This window comes from Somniosus microcephalus, chromosome 8, assembly GCF_052327205.1.
Source record: "Somniosus microcephalus isolate GS21.2 chromosome 8, FLI_Smic_1.0, whole genome shotgun sequence".
NCBI classification, from domain to species: Eukaryota; Metazoa; Chordata; class Chondrichthyes; order Squaliformes; family Somniosidae; genus Somniosus; species Somniosus microcephalus.
In genome coordinates, this window is record NC_140994.1 from 197,803,569 (window position 1) to 197,825,822 (window position 22,254).

Consider the following 22,254-nt stretch of genomic DNA (forward strand, 5'->3'; position numbering starts at 1 on the left):
AATCCTTTGCTTGAACAGGCTCAGAATTCTCTGTCAACCTGGAGTTCTGCTCTGCAGCTTTATTCTTCTTGGTACCATAAGTCCTTCTGCATGTCTTCGTTTTCTTTCCCATCGTCGGCAAGTCCCTTTTAGCCTTGTCTTCCATATTCGACTTGGTCTTATCATCATCCATTTCAGAATCTGAGCTAATAGCTTGCACCGAGTCCTCCCTCATTATGGCTTTTAGGTAATGCTAATCCATGTCTATTTTCTTAATCCACTCCCGTCCTAGAAGTGGTGGTCCTCCCTCAGGTAATACGTACAAGTTCATTCTTGGGTGTTCTTTACCCCTATCTCTCACCTTGACTCTTATTTTCCCCACGGGGTATACGTTATGCCCCGTGTATGTCTGTAATACGAACTTGGTATTTCTTAAAGGTATGTGAGAGAATAGCCGGTGGTAGTCCCTTCGGTTGATGACTGATAGAGCTGATCCAGTGTCCAGCTCCATTCTTACTTGGACTCCAGCTATTTTTAGTATGACCCAGATGGCCTGTAGATCCGTTTCTTTACCCACATTGTGGATTCTCAGCCGACCCAGCTCCTGGTTGTTTGGGTCTGAGTCTGAATTCTGTTCGTCTGAACTCTTCTCAGCCACCTTGTGTACCTTGTTGTACTTTTCTTGTGGTGGCTTCCTTTGATTATTGGTCTTTTTCCCGGACCGGCATACCTTCACGATGTGACCCAGTTTGCCACATTTCCTACACTCTTGGTTCTTAAACCAGCATTGATTCTGGTCATGCGTTGTCTTCCCACAACGGTAGCATTTTGTTGTGCTTGAAGTAATTTGGTCCACCCCAAGTGCCGCCGCCTTTAGTTGCATTTCCGCCGTTCCTTTCGCTGCGGCTTCGTGCGATGCAGCTATAAGGACAGCCCTGTCCAGTGTGAGGTCATTCTCTTCCAGTAGTCGCTTCTGCGTCCCTTCTTTGGACAATCCGCATACGAACTTGTCCCGCAGCGCTTCTGTCAGATTCCCTCCGAACTGGCAGTATTTCGCTAGCCTACGCAGTTCGACCAAGTATTCTGCATTGCTTTCGTCTTTCTTCTGCGTTCTTGCGTAGAATTTGAATCGTTCAGCCAGCATCAGCGGTGTGGGGTTCAAATGGTCCTTCAGCACAGCCACAATCTCTTCGAAGGTCTGATCCGCTGGTTTATTTGGTGCTATTAGATGCTTCAAGAGCCCGTATGTTTTTGCCCCCATCGAGTTTAGCAATGTTATCGCCTTGTTGTCTTCCTCTATTTTGTTGGCTTCGCAATAGATCTCTATGCGTTCCACGTACGTGGCCCAGTCTTCTATTTCCGAATTAAAGTCGTTAATATTCCCTCGCTTAGGCATTTTTCTTCCCTTGGGAGCAGCACCAGTATTTCTTTAAGTATTCTTATTTATTTGTTTGTTTGTTTCTAAGATGGCGGTTTTCCCGCGAAATCGGCGATTTCCCGCTCTTTCCTTCTCTCCCCGCCCACTTCAATGGCGGTATGTCAATCAAGATGGCGGTTTTCCCGCGAAAATGGCGGTTTCCCGCTCTTCCTTTCTCGCCCCGCCCACTTCAATGGCGGTTTCCCGCTTCTGGTGTCTTCTCCGCCTAATGGCGGCTTCCCGTGTTTCTTCCCGGTGGAAAGGGTACGCTTCCCCCACAGCGGACAGGTTCAGCCGCTGGCTGGCTTCCGCACAGCTCCCCTTACTCGGCTATGTCTTTTCCTCCCGCCCGCACGGCTCTACCGGCGCTGGGTACACCCCATTAACGGAGGACAGTTCAGCCGCTGGACTGGCTCTCGCGCAGTCTCTCTCTCCGTACCCGGCTCTGTCGCTCTCTCACCCGCACGTTCGGTGCTACCGGCCCTGGGTACCCCGTTGGTGGAGAACAGTTCAGCCGCTGGACTGGCTCTCGCGCAGTCTCTCACCCCGTTTTCGGCTGTGTCTCTCACCCACTCCCGCACGTTCGGTTTTGCCGGCTCTGAGTACCCCGTTGGTGGAGAACAGCTCAGCCGCTGGACTGGCTCCTCGCAGTCTCTCTCTCCGCACCCGGCTCTCACCCGCACGGTTCCCGTTCGCCTCCCCAGCCCTCTCGCAGACCGGTGTTTCCCTCCCCGGCTGCGGCTGGGTTTCTCTTCCCGCGCCTACTCGCAGGCTCAGCGCTTCGTGGCTGCGGTCGCTGCCCGGATTTTTCCCGCCGATCGCGGTCCGGCTGTCACCCGACGCCGTTGGACCCGACTTTTGCCCGGCACAGCTCCCCCTCGACCGAGGTCGAGTGCTCTGCCCTTATCCTCCAGATACTTCTACCCCTTCCCCTACTCACAGTCTCTTTGGCCGCCTTGTTTCTTGCTGGTCGGCTCACTCCGCACCGTGGCAGAAGGGTAGTCAGTGCCTGTTGCTGATACAGCTTTTGTTGTTAGTCTTCCTGCTTTCTGTTGTTGCAGCCTCGTGTTTTCTTTTGGTAGCACGACGAGGGCAGTTGTCTCTCTTCGACGCTCTTCGTTGCTTTTGGTAATCTTGCCGCAGGGTACGATCGGACTCGTCGCCACTGTAAAGTCTGTGGGTTGTGCAGTTAATAAATACACAGACTTCAGAAGTAACAAACAAACAGGTCTTTACTATTCGAAGGTCCGGGCGAATCTGCCCAATAACTCCTGGCACAACACTTATATACTGGTGTGGTCACTATCGGTATTACAGTATACAGAAGCCAAACAAATAGTGCCACACCTAAAGTAGTTCCCTTAAAGGTGAACGATTACATTCAATAGTTCCCTTAAAGATAGACGGGTACATACACTACACATATCACTTGTGCAAGGCATTATTGTGACAAACAGTCAGACGCATGTTCTTTTGTTTTCCCTCTGGTGACTAAAACAATTTTTTCCTTCCAATTTTCTCACCTTCCCTCCTCCACTCCTGAAGTAATTGATGCCTTATGCAGTTTAAGAGTTGTAATTTGCCCTCCACTACCTCATCCAAGTAGCTATTCTTCAAATGTGAGCCTTGACAATTAGTCATCCAGCTATTCGACTGTAGTAGAACATTATAAGAACATAAGAAATAGGAGCAGGAGTAGGCCATTTGGCCCCTCGAGCATGCTCCGCCATTCAATAAGAACATGGCTGATCTTCTACCTCATCTCCACTTTCCTGCACTATCCCCATATCCCTTGATTCCCTTAATATTCAAAAATCTATCAATCTCTGTCTTGCATATACTCAACGACTGAGCCTTCACAGCCCTCTGGGGTAGAGAATTCCAAAGATTCACCACCCTGAGTGAAGAAATTTCTCATCTCAGTCCTAAATGGCCGACCCCTCAGTCTGAGACTGTGACCCCTGGTTCTAGACTCCCCAGCCAGGGGAAACATCCTCCCTGCATCTACCCTGTCAAGCCCTGTAAGAATTTTGTATGTTTCAATTTTGTATGTTTCACAGTCAAGCGGGATCCTTCTCTCACCAAACATCCATGCAAGTGCATTTCCATCTGGGGTATGGATAGCAGTCAGGAGTAGGAATACTCCCCCTCCCCAACCCTGGCTGAGATCAAACCTAGGACTTTTTTTGGTCAGCCATTGTGGAATCCACATGACCAGGACATTTAAAGAGGCTCTAACATTTTTTTAAACCCTCAGTAGCACTTATAAAGCACCATTCTTTTGAAATTGCTATGAAACCATGATCTTTAAAGTTTGCAACTTATAATTTGCAGTGGATCTGATGTCTTGAAGTAAGGGTTTGGTTTTGGCTGAGAAGAAGCTTTATACACTTTGTACTAAACATTTATTAATTTTGTTTTAACAGTAAGATTTTATTAAAGGGACTTTATTGTAGGCTTGAGTTTTCCTGGAGCTGCCAGGTAAAGGTTCACTCAATTTCTTGCACATTGACTGATGGAGCAAGTTTGTATTGCAGCAAATATCTGCTGAAACAGATACATTTCTAATACTTTTTTTAAAATTAAAAAGTACAAAGTAGCAGACTTGACAAGAAGTATAATGCCATTGCATCACTGTTCATTTCATTCTACAGTACATTCCTTTGGCAAAACTTATAGTATATTTATTTTAAAAAAAGCTAAACTGAAAATTGTCAGAGAAAATTACACTTTAAAAAGTATCCTGTCTTGGAATAAAAGGAATATAATTGACAAATTATTTACCATAATACTTTGCATATAATGTTTAGCATTTGTGTGGTGTAATGGGCTTTGAAACAAACCTATGCACTATATGCAGGTTCATTCCTATTAATTCAAAGTCCTTTTTGCTTGAAAAAAATGAATTATCCATTAACTTAAATTAAACATTTCAAATAAAACAGCACAGGAGCTGTTTTTATGCAATTTTAATTTTAATTAACAGATAATTCAAATTAAGTAACTTTGAAAAGAAAGATTTGCATTTATATAGCGCCTTTCACGACCACCAGACGTCCCAAAGCGCTTTACAGCCAATGAAGTGTAGTTACTGTTGTAATGTAGGAAATGCGGTAGCCAATTTGCGCACAGCAAGCGCCCACAAACAGCAATAGGATAATGACCAGATAATCTGTTTTAGTGATGTTGATTGAGGGATAACTATTTGAATTAAGAGTAGACTGTGTATGAAAACATGTTTAAGGAAATGGACCTAGAAGGTAGTTGTGCCTGCTGCAGCCAATCAGAATATATCAAATTCCTCCCTGCAGCAGTATGGAGCAACTGGAGAGCATCTAACAATATTGGCCTAGAAATTGGATTGTGCCCAATCCTTGTGCAACATACGCTGCTATGCACCTGATCAGGTTGGCAAAAAGGACCACAGCAAATTGGTCCACCGGCTTTATTAGGGTAGCACCAGCTGTGAGCGCTATTCGCAGCCGTAGAGACAGCTCGCCGGTCACGGCGAAACAGTCAACATTTTGCAGTGGTCAAATACTCTTCCTACCACTTTTATCATCAGTTTTGCAGTCTAGCAGCTTCCTTTTTTTTTTAACTCTGGCACTTGCCATTTGGATCACATTGAGCTACGTTTGTGGAAGAGCAAGTAAAGAATTTGACAAGTTACTGAGTTAAAGTGCTGAATGTTGGAATTTACAGTGTTCCTATCTAGGTGGTATGTGAATACATAATGGTACAATTACTTATTTATATTCACATTTTGTTGCTGACGGCACCTCGGAAATCAGCAACAACATGCAGATGTAAACCAAGTAATGATCTTGTCGTTGCAGGTAGTGAGCACCACCAAAAAAAGTGGCTTCAAGCTGCACCTCCAATGACAGTGCCAACTCCAGCAGCATAAATGCCCAACAGCTTGCCGATGGAGGTGTTCAACAGTTATGGCTGCCTGTAGCTTGAGTAGTGAGAGGAGCACTCCTGCCTGTCTTCATACAGGTCAGCAAATCACTTTCGTTATCACTGGCCCATATGGATCTTTCCTAGCCAAGGTTGAATAACATGTTGACACTGTTCAGGTTCACCCATGGGGAGGGGAATACATTTCGAAAGGAAAAAAATTCCAGTATTAAAATTATTTACCATTAACTCTCTGTCTGATGTGGAAACATAAACCTTTTGCACTAAATTTTATCTTGGGAGTCTGCAACGACCTTTCTGGAGAGAAAACCTACCTCAAAGACAGAAAACCGATTTTATTATTGATATAATACATGAGCTATTTAAATAAATTAAGATAGCATTAGAAATATTGATATTTCCCTTGGTAGTATGGTCTGGTTTCTAAAGAAAGGAAGGGATCATTTTTTTGCAGCACTTGAGCGTATTCCCTTTTACGTCAAATAAGGCGCAACATTTACTGGGTCAACTGAGATGTTTGTCACTGGATCATCCCACAATCCCAAACAAGAGCTGCTTGCACTTTGCTGCACCAATTTCCAACCAGCAATACTAAACTGAAATTTTACCACCATTCAGGGGAGACCAAAACTAGGGGCCATAAATAGAAGATAGTCACCAAGAAATCCAATAGGGAATTCAGGAGAAACTTCTTTACCCAAAGAGTGGTGAGAATGTGGAACTCGCTACCACAGGGAGTGGTTGAGGCGAATAACATAGATGTATTTAAGGGGAAGCTAGATAAGCATATGAGGAAGAAAGGAATAGAAGGATATGCTGATGGGGTTAGATGAAGAGGGTTTGGAGGAGGCTCGTGTGGAGCATAAATGCCGGCATAGACCAGTTGGGCGAATGGCCTGTTTCTGTGCCATAAACTCTATGTAATTTCTTCCCCCCCCCCCCCCAACCCCCTGGTTTTCTGCCTGCCACCGTTCTCTTATCTGGCAACAGGAGAATTTGATGGCAGTTCTTAAATCCTATGAGACAGTGGGGCTCTGCTGCCACTGGAACATGGCGCATTGCGTTGTTTACATTGGGTTACTTAACTGCAGCTGACATTTTTCATTGTGAATGCAGGATGGAAAAGAATTTGCAAAAGTAAACTTGGGAAAGCTATATGGATAATTACGACACAGGAAGCCTTTTCATAACTCTAGATAATCCAAATGTACAAATTTTCAAAAGCAACTTTGATCCTTCTGGTAATAAGCATTCTAGGAACTTAATAGTTTGACAAATATCTGATATGGCAGAAACAGACAAAAGCAAAGTTGCATCAGCAAAGCCCTCTCATTTTTCTAATTTGAATAGTTGTGTTGTTGTTGACAGCCAGTGGGAGGAACAGGAAGGAGATTGTTCATAAATGTGAATGTTTTTGTGATTCAAAGTGAAACAGTGTTTTTGTTTTAAAACTGAGCTGTAGAGGAGGAAAATTAACATTGTGACAAATGTGTGGTACTAAAGCACTTTGGTTGAACAATTTGAAATATCATTCTATTTGAAAGAAAAATTATGTATTGTATGGCCAGTTTTTCTAAGGCAGTTATGCAAATAAATAGGATTTGATTTTACTTGTCTCTCATGGATCTTTCTGACTCTTTTCACAGGAAGGCATGCCACAAACATTGACTTCTACAAGTATGTTTAATACCAGTGGCTTTAGCCATCAACTTCACCCAACCAAAGAAAATGAACATGGAAGGCTGATATTTCAGGATGGTAACCTTATCTCTGCATCTTTAGAGGCGTTGATCCAGCATCTCATACCTACAGTTGATTATTATCCTGAAGTAAGTGTTTGGCACTTTTATTGCGTACAAATGTAATGCATTTTCTCTCGGTACTGTTAGGTGTTAGTGGAAATGTTTAGAAAATCATAAGAAAATTCACTGCACCATTGTACCTATATTTTTTAAATGTCATTATGCTTCTGCAATGTTTATTCTCTTCAGAATCAGTGATTTATCCTGACTCATCATTTCCATTTTATGTCAGTGCTGATATATATTCCCTGAGGCCAAGACAATGCATTATGGGAATTGCAGTCTTCTTAAATATCAGATACTATGTATAGTGGAAAGCAATCTCTTTTTTTGCTCCTGCTGTGGAAGCAGTCTCCCGCACTTTCTGTATTTTAAGACAGCAGTTCTTTTGAAATCAGACTGTCTCTGCTGGCTTTAAAGTTTGTAATACTGCACCCTTTTTTAAAAAAACATAATTTTGCAGGGCTTCAGAACATCAAATTAAGCTAAATTCCTAATTCATAATCTTGTTGCTATTTTGTTTCACATACCAGCTGGCTGCTCAATGATTATAAAACATACAGAACAAGCCAAACATTTAGTAAATTAATTCTGTTGCCCCTGTTGAAATTAGCAACAATAGTTCTCTACCAAATGTTCATTCGTTTCTGAAACTTAAGCCCCAATTTTATCCTAACCTGCCCAGTAGGAATGGGGCAGGTTGAGTATACACTGCCTGACTTTGCTCTTCACTGACTTCTATGGAGAGTAAAATCGGACGGGGCATAAAAATGGGCATCTGATTCGAACCCGCCACATTTCTACTGAGTGGGTTAGGTTAAAAACAGGGCTTATAAGACTGACCTAGTCAAAAAGAGTAATCAGATTGTTACTAGTTTCGGATCTGTCTTGGATATTCTATCAGGTGCTGATCACTCCCATAAATGATCTGAGGATTTTGTATTCAGGAATGTACCTGTGCTGCCCAATATCTAATTATATGATAGTGTAACAATAGGAGTGCCTATTAGGGCCTGTGATACAAACTGGATATCATGTCTTTTGCACACACCCTAGCAAGCTCTTCTCCAGTCTATCCAAGAGAAGACTGAGAACACACTTGGTAAGACGAGGCCAAAAATAAAAAAAATATTTAGCTGCTTTATTTTACCAAACAGCCAATTCATATACCGAGTAACAGTCATATTCCATATACTTAACTCAATCTCACTGCTCTCCTCAATAAATGGGGAGAAGTAATAAATCACCTGCTCTGTCCCTTTTGTGGGTATGACTTGCTTTTGGTATTATCTTTCTTTCACGCTACTGTACCTCTAACTGCAAAAATGGACCTACATTTTTATCTGCCAGCTTGAGGTCCCAGATCTGCACCTTGCAATCTCATAAACAAAAGTAAAATACTCTGGATGCTGGAAATCTAGAATAAAAACAGAAAATGCTGGAAGTACTCAGCAGGTCAGGCAGCATCTGTGGAGAGAGAAACAGAGTTAATGTTCAGGTCGATGACCTTTCTGATGGTCATTGACCTGAAACGTTAACTCTGTTTCTCTCTCCACAGATGCTGCCTGACCTGCTGAGTATTTCCAGCATTTTCTGTTTTTATTCCTTGCACTCTCTTGTTAAAACCTGACTGACCATGTGTCCCTTTTTCTGTGTGTTCCTCACCGGGGGATGACTTACTCCTTGGTCAGTGATTCATCAGTGGGCCTGTTAATAAAACTGGCTACGTGTCCTCTACCATTGGGGTGTGGGTTTAAACAAGTTCTGCTGTTCTCAAAATGAATAGGGGCCATCCAGGCTAATGGATCTGGGATCATTGTATCAATTGACATTGCAAAAACTGGCCAATCTGGCTCTAATACATATCTTGAATGCATCAAGCCTGTGGCAGTTTTGTAAAACTTTTCAAATTCACTCTGTTTTAAAACACAGTATTTAAATATTGTTCAATCACAAAATCCTTTCCGTGAAGAAAAAAAAATCAAAAATCCCAAGGCATGACAGAATTTTCACCAATGAAATTAATATTGAAAACAATTTGGAGAACAGCAGTCTGCATAGGTCTTAGATTCTCTTAGTTGTATGATGCCACAGACACCATCCCTCTTACTTATTATGGAGGTATCAATTTTGGGAGAATATGAGTGCAATTTATGATCAGTAAGAGTAACATAGCTTCCAAAGTATTTAAATATATGAAGCTATTTATTTTCACGGTGGTACTAAAATAGGTTGCACTGTTAAGATTGCTCCCTTTGACAATTCCAAGACTATATCTGAGCTCTAAGCTTTGCTTTCCTGATGATGAAAATTCATTGACAAATGTAATAATCGTAACAATAAATGCTCCCACTTCACACAAGACATTAGTGAAATAAATAGACTGTTATTTAAAAATTGGCACTAATATCAGGTTTACATTTCAGTCAGTTCCAAATCTAAGCTGTTCAATAAAGTAGTGATGCATGTTATTTAACCAAAATTACTAATACCACTCCTGATGAGCAACATTTGATACATCTGTTCTTTCTGGTTCAGATGTGTCTTATATGCTGGTGATTGTATAGTAAACAGAACATTTAATTTTTCTACAATAATTACAATCAACCAAACATTCAATTTGATATATAAATTGGTAATGGTTTTTATAGTGCTGAAGTTATTTTGCTATTGTATTTCAAGGAAACTTTGTGTAAAATTGTTCATTTGTGATTTAAAGGTTAACTATAAATCATGAATTACACGCAGATTCTACTCAATTAATGTGGTTGGAAACTAAATTGTACCTCAGCTCAAACAGATTGTATTAGTAAAATATTGTTAAATATCCCTCATAGAGTATTTGGCCCTTAAATTCTTCAAGTTATAATCTCAGCAGACACACCGAGATCATACTCAACAGGTCCCTGCAGCACTAACCCCACTGGAGTGTTCAGTGAGACAGCATCCCATTAGTATTGAGCAGGCGGTTACAAGCATCACTTTGGTTGCATCGCTGGAGTACATCTGCCCCATTCCCACAGAAATGTTGGTCTCTGCCCACCCTGGTGAGGGATTCCATAGCCCCACCATCCACAGCTAGAGTTCCCTTAGTTCTCTGACCAAAGGGGGTGATCTACAGAAATTTTCACCAATCTGACTTGCCATTTCTTCAGGGGTTCAGGCTAGCTAAACTTTTTCTAACTAAACATCAGGAAGACTAATATTCCATAGGGTAAGATTTTCCTGACCTTTGCCCCCCAAGAAATACCCATTTCTCCGGGCGCAAAGATTTCCCCCCTTTTCCGTTGTGCCATGATTTTCGGAATTCCTAGGGGGGACATGGAGGAGTTGGGCATGCATGGCCATCATAGGCATACTCGTGAGCTAAGAGGTGGCATTCCCAGCGTTCCCCCCTCATTTTCCTGGAAAAATGCTTGCTGGGCACCCCAAATGCAGGGTGTCCAGAGAAATGTGGAGGGTCTGTGGGCATCCAGTGATGGACCAAGACAAGCTAGGAGAACCCCACCCTTCCAGGATGTTCGCATCAATCATCAGCCCGAAGGCCACAATCTTGGCAACTGATACATAGCTGGCAGGTATGGGAATACTGCAGTTATGCTGAAATTCCCCGTCCCTCTCCCAGCAAGAGGCCCTGCCAGGGGTGGATCTATGCCATGACTAGAAAATTAGGTATTCTTGGCTCTGGACAGGAACAGCACACTTCAAGGGAACTGTCCCTGTCCAGCACCATGCAGAGGGGAAGGTCAGGAACATCTACTCTCGTACCTTATTCATTATTGGTTGTAACTGCTAGTACAGCAGGACGGCAGATTAAACTGACCTGTGAGTTCTATCACTTCTCAGAGTCCTTTTCTCCTCCGTGAAGTGCTTTGGATGTTTACTATGTTAAAGCCACCATATAAGAGCCTTTTGTATGCTTGCTCAATAACAAAAGCACAGAAAGTGCATGCACTGCAGATACTTGTATATTTTCTGTCCTCTGCTAACTTTTAACTATTACAAATGTGCATTTTTCCTAACAGAAAGCATATATATTTACATTTCTACTGAGTTCAAGACTATTCATCGAACCTCATGAGCTTTTATCAAAAGTATGTCACATGTGTATTGAGCAGCAAAGTCTAGATGAGCCAGTGCTTGACAAGGTCAGAGTTATATTTAACTACATGTATAGCATTTTCTTTTAACAGTAAGCTAATTGTACTATCCAAAAGAAATGAATTCCTCATAACAAAAATTGTTCTCATCAAAATTCATTTTTCTATTGTTGTTAATTGATTTGAACTTGATACAAACTACTGTTAACAATAATCTGTTGTATTTTTATCTATAACTTATGAAATGTAGTAAAACGTAAAAGAAATTGTTGAAGCACTGTGGTAGCTGCAAGTTATACACACCATGGGAGTGAATATGCTCAACGTTTTCAGCATATTTCCAGTGCATAATTGGAGCAAATAAAATTTTATGGCAAGAAATTCGGGCAGATGCTGTTTTTACTAGTTTTTCACTATTGAAGCTTTAGTTTGACTTCATCCCCCTCTTCATCGTCATCCTCCTTGTCTTACCTAAGGAAGGATATACTTGGCTTAGAGGCGGTGCAACGAAGGTTCACTAGATTGATTCCTGGGATGAAAGAGCTGTCATATGAGGCAAGATTGAGTAGAATGGGCCTCTATTCTCTAGTGTTTAGAAGAATGAGAGGTGATCTCATTGAAACCTTTAAAATTCTTAGAGGGCTTGACAGGGTAGATGCTGAGAGGCTGTGTTCCCTGGCTGGAGCATCTAGAACTAGGGGTCATAGTCTCAAGATAAGGATAAGATCATTTAGGACTGAGCAAAGGAGAAATTTCTTCACTCAGAAGGTTGTGAATCTTTGGAATTCTCTACCCCAGAGGGCTGTGGATGCTCAGTCAATGAGTATACAGGAAACTCTCTTTTTACCGGCACCTAAATAACCGGAAATCTCTCTTAACCGGCAAAATTCAGGAGTAGGTTCAGGTAAGTTTTACTTCATATTAGTGGCCGTGTAACCGGGGTTCCTGCACCTGTTGCCATGCAACAGGGACGCCTGGATCTGTGGCTGTGTAACTGGGGTTCCTGCACCTGTTGCCATGCAACAGGGACGCCTGGATCGGTGGCCGTGTACGGGGCTCTCGTATCTTAGTAACTATACCTCTCTGTAATCCGGACTTTTTGATCAACCGGCACTCCGTCGGTGCCGGATAAAAAAGAGTTCCCTGTATTTAAGACTGAAATCGATAGATTTTTGGGCACTAAAGGAATCAAGGGATGTGGGGATTGGGCGGGAAAGTGGAGTTAATTTAGTTCAGCCATGATCTTATTGAATGGCAGAGCAGGCTCGATGGGCTGTATGGCATACTTCGTCTGTTATTTCTTATGTTCCACCTCAACAACATAGTTCACAAAGAGCTAGTTGCATGTCTGTATTTTTCCTGCTCCTCCTCCTCATGTGCCCCGGTTGTGGTGGTGGATCTGCAGGAAAGGAAGGTAGAAGCTAAGAATGGGTGAGCATTACCCCCTTGAGAGTAAGGAAATAGAGAAGAGAGTGGAAGCTTGTGTCTGTGAGTGTCTTCGAGGGAGGCTGCGACAACTGTGCAGGTGTTCAGTTACAAGCCTGGTGCAGGCACTATGCCCCCATCCTCATCATCTCACATGGCAAGAGCAAAGTGTCTTCCCACTAGTTCTATGGCCAGCTCCATGGCCTGCTGCTCGTAGAAACTGGGATGCCTCCTCCAGTGACCTGTGTCTCATGGCATTGTGCGACAAGATTAAAAATTTGGTGAAGGCTAGCAACTGAGGAGTGTCTGGTGGCATCTGAAGAAAGAGATGTGGTGGTACCACCCTGTTAAAGTTGAGGAAGTGGTTTTAAGGTTAGGTATTAAAGTAATTGCTTTTAAGGGAGATGGGTACCCATAGAAACATAGAAGATAGGAGCAGGAGTAGGCCATTCGGCCCCTCGAGCCTGCTCTGCCATTCAATGAGATCATGGCTGATCATCCAAATTCAGTACCCTATCCCTGCCTTCTCCCCATATCCCTTGATCCCTTTAGCCTTAAGAAATATATCCAACTCCTTCTTGAATATACTGTAATATTCCAAGTTATTCCCCCACCCCTCAAGCCTTTAACCAGAGTGAATTGTGAAGGGTTATTTATGCAGCTTTTAATTTTAGAGGACAAAGTGTGTACTGGTGCCCAGGGTGCCCAAGGAAGTAAAGGGGAGTGGTCGGTGAATTACTTTGCCTGTTCGAGTCTGGTCAGTAAACTTCTTGCAGCACTGGTCTGTAGTCTTCGAGGTGACACGGTTGCCACTCAGTGCCAGTAGCACCTTTCATGTGGCAGGAGAGACATTTTTTGGGAGGCTTCATCCCACAGACATCCAGCAGTCTGTCGCTTCTCTGCCTTATTTCAGTGAGGGCAGTTTGCAGGTCTGATTCATTGATGTTGTAAGCTCTTCTTTTATGCCTTTATGGCATGTTTTTGTCCCTTTCTGGCTGCCTCTGTCAGCTGCTCCTTCGGTAGACATTCCTGAAAAGTGGCATAAAAACACTCATGAGACATTGAGCTGGATTCTCCTTCATGATCCTGCCCAAACTTATGGGCCTAGAAATTCAGTTGTTAGCGCCAGCCGCTAGTGCCTTAGGAGGAGGTGAAGTGGGGTGCAAAGCAGCTAGCGCCCGGGCGCGGCACCTCTCGCGAACTTCAGTCAAGATTTAGCAGCGGCGCAAAACCGTAGTGCCCGCTCAGCTGCGCACGCAGATCCTTACGTCATTTCATGGTGCAACGCCCTTGATGCGCCCCGAACCGGAACTTCAGTGGCGCCCCCCTTCTCTGTGCCTGGCGCCCCCAGCGACTGGTTGAGTGGAACGGTTCCCAGTCGCTGTGGGGCGCTATTTAAAGGGGACTCTTCCTCCATTCTTTGTGGCAGCCATTTTGTTCCACTCCTGTGTGAGAGAGAGATATTTGGAGAGAGACAAAGGGAGAGAGCTTTCTGCTTTGACTCAGCACTTGCACAGGTACTTCTGGCTTCAGGCCAGAGCTTTGCAGTTGGATTTAACTTTCAGTGCCATAGCCTTGAGTCGCCACATATAATGGGGGCTGCAATGGGTGGAAACGTTGGCTTTCTACATTGCATTCAAAGGGCTCAGAGACGCCGAGAGAGAGTGCCAGTCATGGCCAGACGGAGAAGGGCCAACAGGCGTCGGCACAGGAGGCCTTACTCACCCAGGGTATACCGCCAGCAGTTCTCATATCTGAACATGTCTGAGGAGCAGTGTGTTCGGAGGCTGCGATTCAGAAGGGAGGTGGTCACAGAGATCTGCCACCAGCTTCAGAGAGATCTGCAGCCACAGCTGAGGAGCAGGATGTCTCTGTCGGTGGCAGTGAAGGTGACGGTGGCTCTCAACTTCTATGCCACCGGCTCCTTCCAATCCGCTACTGGGGACATTGCCAATATCTCCCAGTTCGCGGTACATTGCTGCATCCGCCAGGTGATGAATGCCCTCTTCAGAAGGAGACATCATACATCTCCTTCCCCATTACCCTGGACATGCAGCAAGAGCGTGCAATGGGATTTGCAAGAATAGCGGGCTTCCCCATGGTTAGGGCGCCATTGACTGCACACATGTGGCTTTGCGGGCACCTCTACAGAATGCCAAGGATTACCGCAACCGGAAGGGCTACCATTCGCTCAACGTCCAGTTGGTGTGTGACCACAGGCAGCTAATACTAGCTGTCAATGTCCGCTTTCCAGGCAGCAGCCACGATGCCTACATCCTGCGCCAGACTTCTGTGGCAGACATTTTCGAAGCCCCGGCTCACCCAGGAGGCTGGCTTCTCGGGGACAAGGGCTATCCTTTGTGCACCTGGCTGATGACCCCGCTCCATGCGCCCACCACCCCTGCTGAAGAACAATACAATGACAGCCATCAAGCTACCAGGAACATCATTGAGCACACAATCGGCATGCTCAAGCAACGGTTCCGCTGTCTGGACCGTTCAGGAAGAGCACTACAGTACTCGCCTGAGCGAGTCTCCCATTTTGTGGTCGTGTGCTGCATGCTGCACAACCTGGCTATCCTCAGGACTCAGCCACTGCCAGCAGACATTGGAGGACCACCAGAGGAGGAGGAGGAGGAGGAGCACCAAGACAGGAGGGAGGCACAAAGTGCAAGGGCCGTCCGTCGGCGGATTATTGCAACTCGGTTCTAGGCCCCCTCTCAGGGAGTGGCTTGTGCCAATGAAAGAACATGAATGGAGCCGCTCCGCAAACCCTCAGCCGGTCAAGGCAACAATAGTTCAAAGTGCAAACATGGACAATCTGAATAAAGAAATTTTTTTATTTTACAAACTCTGTGCCCTTCCCGCATGACAAACAAATTCAGAGCAACCCCCCAAAAAACAGTCAGACACATAACCGGCTCTCACAACCTTGAGAAAATGAAAAAAACAGTTAAACAAAAATGACCATGATTCTCGGCCTTCATATAAAAAACAAACACAACATTCTCGGCCTTCATATAAAAAAACATTTTGCCACACCTACTTTTTCGCCTGCGAGGGTGATCCGCCTCGCTTCCACGATTGGCCCCTTCCCGCCCTGCAGCTCCTCCTCAATGGGACCCCAGTGGCTGCAGCAAGGCTGGGGGAAGGCTGCTGAGGGTCAGATGGTGAGATGGCAGATGCCCTTGGGGGACAGCCTGGACCAGCTCTGGGCCTGGAGGGCCTGGCTTCTGACTGCTCCAACTCTGCTTGGGCGGCAGCAGTCTGTCCTACGGGTGGTGGCAGCTGCAGTGGAGGAGTGACAGTGTTGGCTGCAGGAATGCTGCCAACCTGACAGAGCACAGGCACTCCCTGGTCGGCCGAGACACTGGCACTCGCATGGGCCAGCACTGAAGCATGCGCAGCAATCTGCTGAAGCACAGACTGCTGGGCTGCTGCGGCGCGGCGAGGGCCCCGTCGATGCCTGGCCGATCCAGCGAGGGTGGCAGCAGTTAGTGCCCGTGTGGCCCTGGTCTGTGTCTGCATCACACCAGCCAGTGAATGCACGGCACGACTGAGTACTTGGCTGGAAGCCACCTGTGCTGCCCCGAATTCCTGAACACTCCTTGCTAGTGACTCCATGGAGTCAGGCATCCTTGCCACTGCAGCCATGAGCTCAGTGTGCCTGCGCTCAGGCTGAGCGCCGATTTCACCAAGGAGCCGCACCTCCTCTGCGCTCACCGTAGCAGGACTGGAGGCCGCACTCACCCTCCGGGGAGAAGGCCGCCGAGCTTCCCCACCCCTCCCACGTTGCTGCAGTCCGCTGGGCCCCGGAGCTTCACCCTCATCAGACCCTTCCCCCCTGCTCCCCTCCAGGGAAGACATGTCCCCATCATGGCCATGAGCTGCGTCGGCTGAGGGTGGCACTGATGGGCCGGCTTCCTCTTCCTCCTCCTCGAATTCTGAATCAGACACAGTGCCAGCTTGAGGGCCCGCCTTCTCACCTGGCGAATCAGCATCTGAAAGCAGGGAGGCACAAGAGTTGCTTTAGAGTGAGGACAGGGCGGCAGCGAGGGAGGCATGAGTGCTGCTATGCACTGCATTGGTTCGAGAGTGGCAAAGGATGCTGGTGTGAGGCACAAGTGGAAAGAGAGAGGTCAAAAAGGTGATGACCTTACCATTGCTGTCCAGAACGGGGTCGGCATCTCCAGTGGCGACGGGGACAATCAGCCGGCCTCCCATAATCTGCTCCACTCGCTGCTCCAGGTCGTTGAGCTCTTTAAGGTCAGGACGGCCTCCCCCAGTCCGTCGCTGCTGCCTGCGATTGTGGGCCAGCTTGCCCCGCAAGAGAAAGGACGGACTCTAAGTACAGTGTCAAGCCCTGATCTTGCCTGCACTGCCTCCCATGGTGGAATAGCCCTGACAGTGTCAAGCCCTGATCTTGCCTGCACTGCCTCCCATGCTGGAATAGCCCTGACAGTGTCAAGCCCTCATCTTGCCTGCACTGCCTCCCATGGTGGAATAGCCCTGACAGTGTCAAGCCCTCATCTTGCCTGCACTGCCTTCCATGGTGGAATAGCCCTGACAGTTGTCAAGCCCTGATCTTGCCTGCACTGCCTCCCATGGTGGAATAGCCCTGACAATGTCAAGCCCTCATCTTGCCTGCACTGCCTCCCATGGTGGAATAGCCCTGACAGTGTCAAGCCCTGATCTTGCCTGCACTGCCTCCCATGGTGGAATAGCCCTGACAGTGTCAAGCCCTGATCTTGCCTGCACTGCCTCCCATGGTGGAATAGCCCTGACAGTGTCAAGCCCTCATCTTGCCTGCACTGCCTCCCATGGTGGAATAGCCCTGACAGTGTCAAGCCCTCATCTTGCCTGCACTGCCTTCCATGGTGGAATAGCCCTGACAGTTGTCAAGCCCTGATCTTGCCTGCACTGCCTCCCATGGTGGAATAGCCCTGACAATGTCAAGCCCTCATCTTGCCTGCACTGCCTCCCATGGTGGAATAGCCCTGACAGTGTCAAGCCCTCATCTTGCCTGCACTGCCTCCCATGGTGGAATAGCCCTGACAGTGTGTAAAGTGCTGAATGTGCAAGTGATTTTCATGAGAGTCCCATAGCTGTTGGATGAGGGCTGGGCATTGGGGCTTTCAGGTCCCTTTGGCCATAAAGTGAGGTGCACGTGCAGGGATGAAGAGGATACTGGAAAGGGTACTCACCCTGACAACCCGAGTGAGGTCGTTGAACTTTTTTCTGCATTGCACAGGAGTCCTGGCAACCATGCTGTTGGAGGTCACCCTGTTTGCCACCTCCCTCCAGGCTTTTCTATACTCGCTGGGCAGCGGCCTCCTGCCACTATCAGGGAAGAGGACAGGTCACCTGCGCTCCACTGCGCCAACCAGTAGCTTCAGGGCACCCTCGCTGAAGCACTGCGCTCGCTCCCTAGTCTTCTCCATAGTCCTGAGCGTTGAACTGGTAAAGCAGCTATGTTCAGGCCTTGATTCAGGGCTGCAGTGTGCAGGGCGTCGCAGCAAAACAAATCGACCCTGCCCCTTTAAGAGCTGACCGGCACCAGCGTGTCTGCCTTCAATCAGCAACTCGCCGCACCTGCGCTGCACCCGCCCTCGGTGGTAGCGCCCCGGCTCGCCGGCTTAGCGCCTTATGATAGTCGTGCACCGCCTGCTTTAGCGCAGCAGCAACCTCTTGGGGCGATGCAACTCAATTTCGGCGAAGGTGGCGCTAAGTTGCGCCGGTCGCTAAATTTAGCAATCGCCCGGCTGCAGCGCCCCAAACATGGCGATACTGAATTTCTAGGCCATGGTGTCTGCATCCCACCTTTGGGACGGCTGCTGGCCATTCCTTCTCCACCTACTATAAATGGTGGTAGGTCCTAGGTTCCTAGCCAATTTTCCTCTAGTCTGCCCATGTTACCATCACTTATGCCATGGGCCCCATTGACATCATAACATCAATGGTAACAGTACTGAATTGTCCCTAGTAGACGCCTCTCCCTCCATTCTGCGCCCAGTAGTTACCTGCTGAAGGCCCCAGTCTCAGTTGAGAGTTTTAGTGGGACATCTATTCCAATCTATGGGACACTTCTGCCCCTTTAACGACATTACCAGTTCTTTTGGTGCTGTAGCAACAGAAGAATTTCCCTCTTCTACAGGGAAGGTTCCCTTTTGGTGGTGGAATTGGGTTGGGCTATCAGCTTCGAGAGGGTTGGGCAGTAGTCCCACCCTGCCAGAACACCACTGCTGGGGGAGAATCCCAGTCATCTGACAGTGAACTGAGTGAACCAAACAATTTGTTAGTTACCTGCTGGTCACTCAGCCTGTTGCTAAAATATTCACCCAAAATTGACCTATGAAAGGCTGCAGTTAAATTTTCAAGCACCCCAGCACATTACTCCCATTTTAAATGGGATTTACTCCAATGACTCATCCACTGGCTAAGCAAATGAGTTGACGCACGAAATTCTGGTGCAGACAGCTGTCCAGCCCATCAGCGACCACAACTCATCTCGCATTGGTGCAAATACGACGTAATTCATCGTGTGGAAATTTGGGGCCATTATTTGAATTTCTACTATTCAGATCAATCTTTTCCCTGTTTCCTTACACATGTATACAGGAACTGGACTGGAATCTACCAGTCAAGTCTATGCTTTATAAAATACCAAAATTAGCACACTCCTTACTCTTTTTATATACCCAGTCAGAAGTATCTTAATAATAATTATACATCGAGTTAATCATAGAATTACAGTACAATCCTGAGTGGAAAGAGTTAATTTCTAGCCAGAGTCACTAAACTAATACTTTATTTGATACATCTAAGTTAACACAACTAATACCATCACAAGATCCACTTGCTTGTCCCCCACTCTGCTGCTGCACTGTTCAGCCAGAACAGTCTTTTGAAAGGTTGCACTCTAATTTCCATGCACTCTAGCATATTACACCTGTTTTACACTGGATTTACACAAATCACTACTCCAATTGGTTTGCAAATGGCGACCCAGGAAACTCTTGTGTAAATACCTCTCCAAACGATCGACAGGCACAAATATTTTTCCATTGTTGTACAGGTAGCGCAACTCACCGCATGGAAATTCACCTCACTATTAGGAAAATCTTAGAGCTTTAGATCTTCAGTCTGATTATTAATAGTTTGTCACTGTATTTGGAGCCTTTTGATTGTGTATCTATCAGCTATTAGCATTTGATTTGATGGAACAGATTGTAGTACAAAAGAGTGTCTACAAAAGAGCATATCCCAAATGCAAGTGCACAGCAGCTCATTTATGAAACACATTATCGTATCAGGAACCTAAGGGTGGAATTCCCTGTGTATTTCTACCTGGCAATGTGTGCACTGTATTTCCTCGCTCTTTTACGCCTGTCTATTGATTCCTGCGCTCAACTGCCACTCGACTCATTATAATGACTTTGGATTGGGCATTTCATAAATCCTTAGTTATTTAGCCCAGGCTAAAGAAACGTACATGTGAATTACGCTGATTCAAAACGGGTGTAAAATTAAGCCCAGAATTTTTGCGACATCAGGAAACAAAGCAATTTTTCTGGAATTTAATTTCAATTTTTTTAAATTACATTTATTCTCACTGAGACCTACACTGTATTTTCTGTTTCTATGAATACATATTTATGGCAACAGTATAAGTCACAAAAAATGAAAAGCTTCCACAACTGCATGTTCTTAAACATACTGGGGGAAAAATTCAGTTGGTTTGCACCTCCCATTAGCGCCTTAAGAGGGCGCTAATGGGGCGCAAAGCAGCTAGCGCCCGTGTGTGGCGATGTTTGCGCCGCTCACGAAATTAACTAGACATTTTACGGCGGCGCTAAACACTACCGTCACGATCTCCTGCGCCGGCAGATCGTGACGTCAGTCGAGTGTACTACGCCCCGGACCGGATATTGAGTGGCGCCCCCTGTCTTCCCGCCTGCTGCTAGCAACGACAGGTTGAGGGGAGCGTTTTGCAGTCGGGAAGGGACTGGGGAGCGCTATTTAAAGGCGACCGCTTCCTGCCTTTTTTTGTACCACGCATTCTGAGTGAGAGAGAGAGACTGCAGGAGATATTCAAAGCTGTCATGAGGAGTTTTGGGTACTGAGCAGCACTTTGCAGGTTCTTTCTGATTTGATCTTCCTTGCATCGATTTAAAAGAGAATATGGGGGCTGCACTCTGAGCTCTTTCCCTGGGTCTCTCCATTGTTCTTTGAACAGATTTGATGTACAGGTCTCTCCAGGCCGAGATTCAAGGCTGCAATGAGCAGGGTGTGGATGGAGAGCAAGATCGACCCTCCCCTTTAAGAACTGGCCGGCGCCAGTGTGTCTGTGTTCCATTGCTGACTGACATCACGAGCTTCACCAGCGCTCTGAGGTAGCGCCTCGCTCCTCGGCCTTTGCGCCTTAAGACAGGTGTGTAGCGCCTGATGTAGCGCTCCAATCACCTCCAGGGGTGATAAAAGCCAAGTTTGCAGTCGGAGGTGATAATTAGCGCCAGGCGCTAAACTTTGCGCCCGGCCGATAATTGCGCCCCAAATGGGGCGATACTGAATTTCTCCCCCACTGTGTAATGTACTTTAATTTTCATACTTGTAGAAGGAATATATGGCATGAATTTGGCGCTTTCCCCGGGACCAATTGTGTACGCTGATTTCTGCTTGTTTATGCCCATTTTCACATTCCAGTGTATGTTAATGAGATTGGTAGGAAATTGTGTGTAAATAGACATTGGCAAAATGGGAGCACAAATGGGCGTAATATCGGGTGTCATTTTCTAATTACGCCCCCACAGGAAATTCCATCACTTAATGTCATTGAAATGAACTGAGTTAATAAAAATAAAAATATATGGAATGAGAAAAGCCCATTTGAACCATCATGCCTACTCCTTGTGAACATTTTTTGCACTATCATGAACTGTACTTAACTCATTTAATCATCCGAGGGAAGATAATAACCACAAGTAAATCTCCCAATAAGTTAAATCTTTGTAAACTTTCACTTTGTCTCCCAAAGGTAGCCAAGAGAAAGTCTAAAATATCAATTTAACATTCCAATCTGCATTGTTGAAATACTTGTGTCTTCTCGTATCTCTTAAAACCATTACAAATGCTTCACATGCAATGAATTACTTTGAAGTGCAGTGATTGTTATACAGGCAAACATGGTAGTCATTTTGCACACAGTAAGATCCCACAAACACCAATGAGATGAATGATCAGGATACTATTCTTTAAATAGTGTTGTGGAATCTTTAATACTTCAATTACAGGAATTAACAAATAGTTTAACATCTCAATTGAAGAGCAGCGTGTCTGACGATGCAGCACTCCTTTAATATTGCACTAATGTATCCGCTTAAATTATGCACTCAAATTCTGGAATGGGACTTGAACTCATAACCTTCTGACTCAGTGCTACCGAGCGAGCAAAGCCTACACAGACACATTCCAAAGATACCATTTTCATGTCGGAAATAAATTATAATGTTCCACAAAGACATTTGGTTGCCTATGTCAACTAGCCTTAAATTACGTTCGCCACCAGACATTCATCAGATCTTTTGCAAAAGAGTTAATTGACACTATTTAC

At 45.7% G+C, this 22,254-nt stretch overlaps 1 protein-coding gene and 1 long non-coding RNA gene across 3 annotated transcripts in view; one reads left to right on the plus strand and one right to left on the minus strand.

Annotated features, from left to right (window-relative positions):
• LOC147114022 (ras-GEF domain-containing family member 1C-like) overlaps positions 1-22,254 on the plus strand; it is a 67,647-nt gene that overhangs the window by 19,391 nt on the left and 26,002 nt on the right. The window contains exons 2-3 of one of the 2 annotated variants that reach the window (XM_085995545.1): positions 6,964-7,146; positions 11,145-11,267. In XM_085995545.1, coding sequence (XP_085851671.1) covers positions 6,970-7,146; positions 11,145-11,267 — 300 coding nt within the window. In that variant the 5' untranslated portion in view covers positions 6,964-6,969. Of the gene's footprint in view, positions 1-6,591; positions 7,147-11,144; positions 11,268-22,254 lie in introns of those variants that run through there. The other variant, XM_085995546.1, reaches the window with a different exon arrangement.
• LOC147114023 (uncharacterized) overlaps positions 1-22,254 on the minus strand; it is a 93,531-nt gene that overhangs the window by 17,826 nt on the left and 53,451 nt on the right. The window lies entirely within an intron of this gene.